The sequence below is a fragment of the Charadrius vociferus genome, unplaced genomic scaffold (genome assembly GCF_000708025.1).
Source record: "Charadrius vociferus isolate BGI_N301 unplaced genomic scaffold, ASM70802v2 scaffold244, whole genome shotgun sequence".
NCBI classification, from domain to species: Eukaryota; Metazoa; Chordata; class Aves; order Charadriiformes; family Charadriidae; genus Charadrius; species Charadrius vociferus.
The window spans coordinates 970357-980453 of NW_009648822.1; the positions used below are offsets into that span (position 1 = coordinate 970357).

General features: G+C 38.9%; 1 protein-coding gene across 1 annotated transcript in view; it reads left to right on the forward strand.

The window, feature by feature from the left end:
- The window catches only part of ARRDC3 (arrestin domain containing 3), an 11881-nt gene extending 2524 nt beyond the window's left edge, over positions 1 to 9357 (forward strand). Inside the window, exons 2-8 of the mRNA XM_009886851.1 lie at positions 1034 to 1115; positions 3217 to 3364; positions 4637 to 4739; positions 5130 to 5386; positions 5806 to 5968; positions 6794 to 6948; positions 8375 to 9357. Coding sequence (XP_009885153.1) covers positions 1034 to 1115; positions 3217 to 3364; positions 4637 to 4739; positions 5130 to 5386; positions 5806 to 5968; positions 6794 to 6948; positions 8375 to 8431 — 965 coding nt within the window. The 3' untranslated portion in view covers positions 8432 to 9357. The remainder of the gene's footprint in view (positions 1 to 1033; positions 1116 to 3216; positions 3365 to 4636; positions 4740 to 5129; positions 5387 to 5805; positions 5969 to 6793; positions 6949 to 8374) is intronic.
- The last annotated feature ends 740 nt before the right edge of the window (positions 9358 to 10097 follow it).

The window sequence follows — 10097 nt, forward strand, 5'->3', positions numbered from 1 at the left end:
CCCCCCCCAAGATTTGTCGGCGTTTCTGTAGGACAATGGGAACTTAAAAACCCTCCTGCCCGCCTCCATTTAACGCTTCACACCATTAAATATAAGCACTTGCCTTCCTCATTGTCTCACTACATCTGTCCTTTTTTTTTTTTTCATTCCGGCCCTTTTTATGTGCGACGCGCTCAGTTGTTTATTTATTTATTTATTCCTCTCAACTTTCTATTTTGGTCGAGTCAGCGTTTTTCTGGTTTTGTGGCAAAACCGCCAATTTGTTGCAGCCTTGAAAGGCGTACGAGAAATCCCGAGCATAAACAAAGGTCAGCTTTCTCGGCGGAACCGGCAGATATCTGGGTCTTTGCTATCCAAGCGAGACTGGGTTAACCTGCCAAAAAAATAAAAATAAAAAAAGTTTAGCTCCAGACAGCGTTAATCGGGCAGCTTGCCTTTTTTTTGTGTGTGTGCCCCTGAATCTGTTTGGTACTTTCCAGGTGGTGCCTCTACACCCTCTTTTTTTTTTTTTTTTTCCCGCCCTCTTTCTCCCCTTCTTTTTTTGGTGTTTTATTTCTGGACACTGTTGCCAGGGAGGAGATAAAAGGAAGCCGAATTACTAAATTTAATCTTGACACAGCAGACTTTGTGCAGGTCGCTTAATGCTGTCCGAGAGCCATCTCTATTTCATTTTAAGCAGGAATCGCAGTGGAAAGCATGATTTCCATTACAGATCTTGCAGGCAGGCTTCGAAATGGCAGCAGTTGCAAGTGTGTCAGTGTCCAGAGTCAGGATTATAAGTTAAAGCAATTTAACCTCTACTTCTCTGTAAGGTGAAGCTGGCAACCTTGCCTACCCTTCCGTACGTAAGATTTGCCCCTGCGTCCAGCCCGTAATACGAATGGACCAGATCTGGACCCTTGTTTCTGGTACACCACATTCTCAGGTGTTGCAATAAGTTTGTAAATCCCTTTTATTCTGGAAGAGAAGCCCATGTCACGTATAAAATGTGTGCAGGTGGAATAGCATATTGTGTTGTTTGTTCCCCTACTAGACGATGACAATTCAGAAGAAGGCCTTCACACCATCCATTCGGGAAGGCACGAATATGCATTCAGCTTCGAGCTTCCACAGACGTAAGTGCCGGCTCGCGGTCCTGGGGCTCCGCTGCCCACCCGCCTGAGGAAAACTCCTGCTCTGGGTGGAGGGGGAAACCTTTTCAATGGTAGTAGGAATTGTGCTCCGACATGCAGTGGAGGACGTAATCTCCTTAAACTGAAGAGGTTGCTCTTAGACTGATACTGCGCTTCCTTTATTTTTTAATTTCCACACAACGGGAGCACGTTGCTACTCAGTTGCTCACTTGCTTTTGACCAAGCCTGACTGACTTACTAGGTCTTCCGACATTTTACCCCTTCCCAAAAGGAGGGAGAGGAATTTGAGCTGTCACTGGAGTCCTGAAGAGTGGCTGAGATACCTTCTAATGCAACCAGCAGTTTACTGGAGCCATGCAGACCAGCAGAACTAGAGATAAGATCACAGCTGAATCGTTAGGGCTAGGTCTGGAACAGATGTGGCAAGTTTTAACTATGTTTGAATAAAAGAGGAGGTGGTGGTTGTTTAAATGGGATCTGTGTACCCAGGCTGGCTGTGGTGCAGAAAGCCTGGATGGAAATAAGCAGAAGAATGGGCAGATGAAGCAAGAAAAATTCCTGTACCTAATCCTGTTTGTTTCAGAAAGCAAAGGTGAAGCAAGAGTGAGAGCAGGCATGTTAAGATAAAGATTATTCTCCCACCCCCCAGTTCTGAACTGTGTAATGTTGACATTGTGCATGGAAGATTCGGACATAGAGGAGTTACCAATATGGAAATTAGCTAAAAAAACAAGTTAGAATAAAATCAAATGTATCAGGAACAGGGGGAGTCTTGACATGGATAGATGGAAAAAGAAGCCTTTTGCTGTAAAAGGCAAGCATTAAGGTTGAAGTTTGGCAGCGTGTTCTGTGAAAAATAGCTCAGTACCTAATATTGAAGCTAATAAACCATCTGTTTATTAGAGGTGCTGGTTTTAGCTGCACCTGCAGATGATAAACCCTTTTACGGGTCATTTCCAAAGTGGACAGCGCAAGACCTTACTGGAACAGTGGAGGAGACCTGTATACATGGAGATTGGTAAAGATAACTTGGTGTTCGCTGAAAATCTCAACTACAAAAAGAAATAAGACTAATACTGATCTTCCCTTGAACTGGGGCATTTAAATGTGAAAAAACAAAAGATTATACACGGATACTGCTAGCTGTGGGCCTCCAACTGCACTTTGGACTGGTGATCACAGCCCTCAGGGCTCTGCTGTTCAGCCATTCAAAACATCATATAATAGGAAAAAACTTGCATAAAAATAAGGGAAAAAAGTTACGGAAAATTACTGTTAATTGGAGTTACCTGGAATATAAAGATCTTTTTGTCTTTCATTTTATGATGGTACAGGAAAAAAAGGTGATGCTGAAAGGCTTGGTGATCTTTCAACATCATTTTTCCTCCAGCTTCCAAAAAGGACTTCTTTCATCTGTCAAAGTTCAGAGCGGAATAGGCTTGATGATTTATATGTGTGTATATATATGCTTATATATGTACATCCATATAAAATACAAATGTTTTAAGCTGGTCTCATCAGGGTGGAGGAAAATTAGAAGGTACTCGAATAGCCTTCCTCTTCAGAACTCTAAATTGTAATATTTACTCTGCTTAAGGCGAAACAAATTAATAAAGTGCTGAGTTACAGATAAAATAAACCTGACACTGAGATACCAGCCAAGTAAACAATATACAGTGACTTACAAATTAAAATACCCAAACCAATAATTGGTTGATGCTAATGCTAATTTTAAGTTGGTAGTCTTAATTTGTCTTTAAAAGGGCATGCTTTGCTTTAGATGTGAAAGTGGCCTCTTAAGTTTAAGAGATGTGTGTACTCTCCTGGCGTTTTCTAGTACAATTCTTTAATTGAGTCTTAAAATCTACGCAAAACTGTAGTAGGCTGAATTGGAGATGATTTTTTCTCCCATCTTTAATCTTGAATTTTTCTGAGATATGGAAACTTTGCAAATAAGTTATGCTGCATTAAATACTACAATGCATTAAAAATGCAATTCTACGTACTAATCCCTGATCTGATCAATTGTATCATTACTAGACAGAAAGATGTTACTCAATTTTGACCTTTGTGTCCTGCACAGACCACTTGCTACCTCATTCGAAGGCAGACATGGCAGTGTGCGCTATTGGGTGAAAGCTGAATTGCATAGGCCTTGGCTTCTACCAGTAAAATTAAAGAAGGAATTTACAGTCTTTGAACATATAGATATCAACACTCCTTCATTACTGGTAAGAATTGACAGAATTACTCATTCTTTGTTTCTGGCATAAAAATATATAAAGTATAATAACTATAAAAATACATATATAAAGTATAATAACTGAAACAATATCTGCATCTAATTTTACCTAATATTTATTCACTAGTTCAGTTACAGCTGATCTTCTAAGTATTACATCAGTTCAGCAACTCTATAGCTACTGGCATTTTGGAAGCTGTGTTTTACTGTACTTGGAGTTGCTTCACTTTTAAGATATGTAAAATGGCTTTGTCAATTTAAATTTATAATACCAAATTGTAAAATGTCATTAAGGAGGAAAATTTTGAGAAGTGTTCCTCTGATTTTGAATAAAGAATAATCTGTGGAAGGAACAGTGGAACTTAAAAGAATATTATAGTGAGAGACTGCTAACTTAAAAATGCAAAGTAAAAAATGTACTGGCGTGTATAATTGATAATTTCCATATGGATAGCTTTCTACCAATGGGGAGAAATTATCACAATTCTGTATAATCTTTTTCTGAAATGTCATTTCAATAAAATAATTTCACTATCACAGCTGATTTCAATGAGGATTTGATTTCAATCTGGCCTGAAATTACTTTTCTCTTTTTTTTTCTCCTCTTCCTCAAATTCTGATCTGTGGAAGTGGGGGAAAAAAACCATCAAAGTCCATTGAAATAGGTTTCTTGTGTGTATGGGTGAAAAATCAGACTTGCGAAAGGACATTGGCCTTGCACAAATTCCATTAAAATCAAAGGACTCCCATTTGACTTTAATGGCCTTTGGATCAAGTCCTAAACTCCAATACCATGTAAAATAAGTCTGTTTAATATAGATGAAATGGGATCATTCTGAAACAGGAAATAGCAGGAGTCAAGGTTACAGTACTTCTGCTTAGTTATTTTTTCTGAAATATGATGTACTGGAAAGATGTTCACTGATAAATTAAAAGCTCTGCCAGCAATATCTTGGGATATGTAGGCTGTAAAGCCTTTTCTTAAGTTACATGGTATTTATGTGTAGAAACTGTTTTAAGTGGGACTGTGGTATGAAGTGTAGCAGAAAAAGCAAGTGTTAATGAGTAATAGAATTGAATAAACCTTGTATCTGCACAGTGCCATTTAAATTGCTTGAGTGTTTTTCTAAATAAAACTAGCTATGTTTATCAAAATATGTAGTAAGTACATTATGAAAATGTTCTTTTGTGTTGATTAAAATAGGTGAAGAGATTCAAAAGAACTCTAAATTAAATGGGCAATGTTGTTCTTTTCTTGCAGTCACCCCAAGCAGGCACAAAAGAAAAGACTCTCTGTTGTTGGTTTTGTACCTCAGGCCCAATATCCTTAAGTGCCAAAATTGAAAGGAAGGGCTACACCCCAGGTACGTAACAGAAGTAATTAGAGGAAATGTTTTTCCTTCCCTTTTAAAATGACAGTTTGTACTTGATGCTTGTGTGTAAATGAAATATTTAAACTATTCTTGCTACCTCAGTCCGTATTCAGCAATCTTCTCGATATTTTCTTAACTGCCACTAATTTTAACTAAAGCTAGCTGTGTCTCGATTGTTGAAGGACATATACTTCCATTAGACCAGTGCATTTTTCTTCTGGGTTAGCTCGTGATGATCCTATTCCTGTTAGCATCAGTGGATGTTTTTCAAGGTAGAGCATTGCTAGCAGCATCCAGTGCGTTACAGCAAATCACAGAATGTGGCAATTTGCATAAGCTGCCTTGCAAATACAAAGAACATGAAATTCTGTTTTGTTTCAGGTGAATCAATTCAGATCTTTGCTGAGATCGAGAACTGCTCTTCCCGTGTGGTGGTGCCAAAGGCAGCCATTTACCAAACGCAGGCATTTTATGCCAAAGGGAAAATGAAGGAAGTCAAACAGCTTGTTGCCAACCTGCGTGGGGAGTCCTTGTCATCTGGCAAAACAGAAACCTGGAATGGCAAACAGTTGAAAATTCCACCTGTTTCCCCTTCAATCCTTGACTGTAGTATAATCCGTGTGGAGTATTCACTGATGGTATGTTGGTCTCTTTCGCTTGATCATGAGTAGTTTCCATCACTCATTGCAAATAGCTAACAAAGTGCTCTGTGCCAGCTAGTTACAGAGGAAATACACATCCGAGTATCAGTGTCCTGACAGGAGTTCTGTACATAAATTCAGTTTGTCTTGCATGTTCTTGAAACAGTTGTGGTCTGCCAGCTAAGCAGTGTGTTATGAGTAGGCGACATTTCCATGTGAAGCCTCATGTTAAGAATCGTGAGCTGCTTTTGATTCAGGGAGCTTTTTGTCTGCATGGGGCATCGGCCCTAAAACAGACAGTAAGAAGCAAGTTCCTCGTGGAAAATTCCATGGGCAGGGAACTTACTCTAGTAATTACAAAGTGCTCATATAAACATACATTTTAATCGTACACCTCTGTTGTTGTTGTTCTTTAGGTATATGTTGATATTCCAGGCGCCATGGATTTATTCCTCAACTTACCACTGGTCATTGGTACCATTCCTCTACATCCATTTGGTAGCAGAACATCAAGTGTGAGCAGCCAGGGTAGTGTGAATGTGAATTGGCTTGGTTTGACGCTGCCTGAAAGACCAGAAGGTAACTTGACAATATGAACCCCAGTCAGTTTGCTAGTCTGTTTTGATTTGTCTGCTTTATTTATTGCTGCGGTGCAAACAGACCCAAATTTCATCCTTCATAATAAAGCCCACCGGAAATCCCTTGTGGATGTTTCCTGGCTACCTGCTTGTTCTCTGTGGAAGAATAGAGTTCCCTCCCTGCCTTCCCCTCTCAAGGACAAGCAGTGAAATCCAGCTGCTTGGAAGCTGGCACAAGTGGAATCACAGGATGCTGTTGTACCTGTGCAGAATTAATTCTGCCTCCAGTATCCAAATTGCATCCTTGGGGACAAGGTGTTGTAACCTGCATAATAGCTGTTTACGGTGTCCTTTACCGGCCTTGGTAGCTAAAGCTCTGTGAAAAGATAATGTAGTTCATGTCAAGGGGAAAGCTCTTTTGCCAAGGGAGAAAAACTGTATCTCCATCTCTGTCCTCACATACCTAATAAACATCTCTTTTTTTTTTTTTTTTTTATACACAAATCCCAGACTCAGTTGTGTGGAGTCCAGAGGGATGCAATATGTTCTATCATTCCTGCCTGTACAGAAATGTGGTATTCTGAGTAACCTTTAAATTTTGAGGGGATAAGTGAGCCACAATAAGCGGTGGTCTGTCTGCCTCTGGATTTGAGCATAATCTTAAAACAGCCTACCTTTTCTGTCATGTTAAACTGTTAAAAAGTCACTGAAGTAGTTTACCTAGCTGCTGGTGCATTTGACAATGATAAAAGTTTAATATTTGTGTTATATATTTTGACATGCATAAGAACTTGTTGTTCGAACTGCGTGTGCCTTTTCCCTGCAGCACCTCCTAGCTATGCAGAAGTGGTCACAGAGGAGCAAAGACAGTCCAGCCTTGCACCCATAGGTGCTTGTGATGACTTTGAGAGAGCGCTTCCAGGACCATTGTTTGCATACATCCAGGAGTTCCGTTTTCTGCCTCCACCCCTCTATTCAGAGGTAGGTAGCTCGGACAGTATGTGATGATTAATTCCCTGGGTTTTTTCTGAATTTTCTTGTGGAATAAATGTTGGAAGTTTTCTCCTTCCTGAAATCAGGAGAAATCATTAAAATGATGAACAGGGGATAATGGGACTTTGTTTTAGCAAAGTGCAGGTGAATTGCATCAAGAGGTTTCAGGATTCCTCACAATTGTAATGCTTTGTAGAAATTTGACTGTTGTGTACCCTGTTAGCAACTGCATTCAAACCATGCAGTATGTGTATAATACACTGCATTGGTTAACACCAACATTTTGGGCCTATAGATGACTGATGTTTTTCAGCTCTACTTTAAAACTACTGTCCGTGTATTTTCGCTTCTGTGTCTGTAGAGCTTTCAGAAGTTCCAGGTAGAGAATTTTCAAAGGTGTTCTTTCTGACTTAGGTTTCTGTAAACACACAGGTCCCCAATGTTGCTGGCTGTGTTTTTAGTTCTGCGAAAGCCACTCAATGACTGTGACATAAGTTCCAAAGCTTTCCATGTTCCTATTTTTCAGGAAAAAATAGTGTTGTAGGACAAAAGTAAAATAGTCAGCTTTGGCTAAATCTTGCCTGAATTCATCTACTATTGATTTTTTTCTTGGTTTCTCCTCCTAAAACACAAATGTGCTACTAGAGGGGCATGGTGGGTTTTTTTTGTGTTGTGTGCTGGAGACTTCTCTGAGAACTCCTATAGCTTTGCCCTAGAATAACTCTTAAGCCCTTTTCATTTTACGTGCTTAAGGATTTAGAAAGAAGCCTTGTGTGTCCTCAAAAAGTGGTTTTATAAAATTAACTGATCAAAACATTGACTAAACTACTTAAACTATTCTTACTGTACAGTTTTTTTTAGACCAAAGTTAGCAGGTTGCTCCCCTTCTTCCTGTTGTAGAAAGAAAGAAGAGTTCATGTGTTCCACCCCTTACCTTCTAAGACAGTTTATGGGGTGTTTGAGGATTAATTACTCGTAAATTAAAAGTAGAATGACTTTTTACTGATAACGTGTCTTTTGAAGCAAAACATCTTCTGAAATCAATTAAATATTTTCAAGTTACATTTTTAGTGATGAGTCAAGTTGTCTTTTTAGCGTGTGGTAAATAATTCAAAAGATTTCTGTGCTATTGAAGCGGATTTATTTTAAGTTTTTTCTCAGTTCTTTGGTGCTTATCCTTAAATTACTATCAAACTGTAGTTTCAAAATTTTTCCATTATACTCAGTTATTAATTTTTCATTCAAAATCTTGTCTAATCGCCTGGAGGTTTTTCAGTTACTTGAATAACCTTTGGATTGGGATAGCTGTTTATCACTATGGTTGTCTTAAACTTGTCGGTTTTGGTGGGGTTTGGATTGGTTTATTTCTAGCAATTGACTCTAAAGGTTGTCTTTTATTTCCTCTTTTGATTAGATTGATCCAAACCCAGATCAGCCCACAGATGACAGACCATCTTGCCCCTCTCGTTGAAGGAACCCTTAAAAAGCTGACTTGACTTGGGTTCTGAATCACACCTGCCGTGTTGAAGGTCAAGGAGTTGTAGTGGAGACACACTTTCAAGCGAAGTGGTTTTGCTCTTGTCTGTATGGTGAATAAATGAAAACAACCTGTGATCACGCTTTGAAGCCTATGGTAACATTGTAGGACTGCTCCACATGCTTGAAGACCTGAGCTTTTTTTCCTGTTTCCCCCTTAAATACTGGCACATATTAGGAGCAGCCTTACTAACCTACAGTCATGTGTGTCAAAACACTCAAACCACATTGTAAGAGAGGGATGGCTTCCTCTTATGATTTGGAAATTTGCACATGCTCATTGCTTACGTTGTGCGGTTCAGTGTCACTACAGCTTTTTCTCATTTATGCCGGACTGTTGTTACCCCCTTCTTATATGTTTGTGGTCCGCACAATAAGGAGCAAAAGAAAGCTTTGACAAAAAAAACAGCAGCAACAACAGACTTTGACAAATGCACTGACTTTCCTTTTTTTAATTTAATGTAGCCTGGACTTTACCTGCATATGCACATGCTCAGAATTGTCCTAGTAGGCTGATCATGTATCACCTCTTCAGCTTGGATCCTGTTGTGGATTTATTTACAAACATCAAATGCCTTCAAGCCAATCCTTTTTGCTGTATGTTTTGCAGCCTACTGTAGTAGATAAGCAACAGATGTGGGGATAGGGTGGAGGGTGGAGAGTTAATAGAAAGAAACTAATAGACTGCATCAAGACTGTATACTTTCTTGATTTCTTTTAAGAATTTGTTGCCTTTCTACTATTATTGCAAAGCAGCATTTTGTTACAGACTGCCTAAAAATCACTTAATCTCAGGTGAACTCATCACTTGCCAAACTGTTGGAATGCTATTTGTTTCATTATGTTGCACTGTTGAGTTACTTCTTTTTTTTTTTTGTTTTGTGTTTGTGTTTTGTTTTTATTCTTTATTTGAGAGGGAGATCTGGAATAGGGACATACACAAAAGTTAACAAAACCCACCCTCATTCTCATTTCACTTTTGATGTTATAAAAAAAAAAATTGCCCATGGCATGATTCTATGTTCAAGTTGTGAAGCTTTAAAAAAAGAAAAAAAAAAAAAAAGGCACAAATGAAAGCAGCACCAGCAGACACCAGCTCGGCCTCAAAAGCGTTTTAAAAGGAAATAGTCATACACTGTCTAGGATTCATAGACAGGTTGATATCTCAAGTAGTAGGGATGGGAAGGGAAAGTAAATTTATTTTTATATATAGTTACCTAATCCCCAAAAATTCTATATGTAATGAGTCTCTAGTAGAAAGTATATTTCAAACTGCAGGAAAAGCTTGGACTATGCTAAGAGCTCAGTTTATGCACTTTGTATTATCTTCAGGGTTTATGATACTGTAAAATTAGAAAGACTAGAGGTATAATTAAACTGGGCAAGATCAGTGTTACCAGCCCTACTGGGATATCAGTCAGCTAGAGTTGCTACAATGACTGCATCTCCTGTGGTACTCTCAAGAGCTTTAAAGCAATCACAACAGTGAATTTCACCATGTATTTGTTCAGAACACAAGAAATTACATGGGAAGAGCACTCGGCCCTTGAGCGTGCCCCAAGGAAGAAAAGAGCTAACGCAAATACCAGCACTTAAATGCT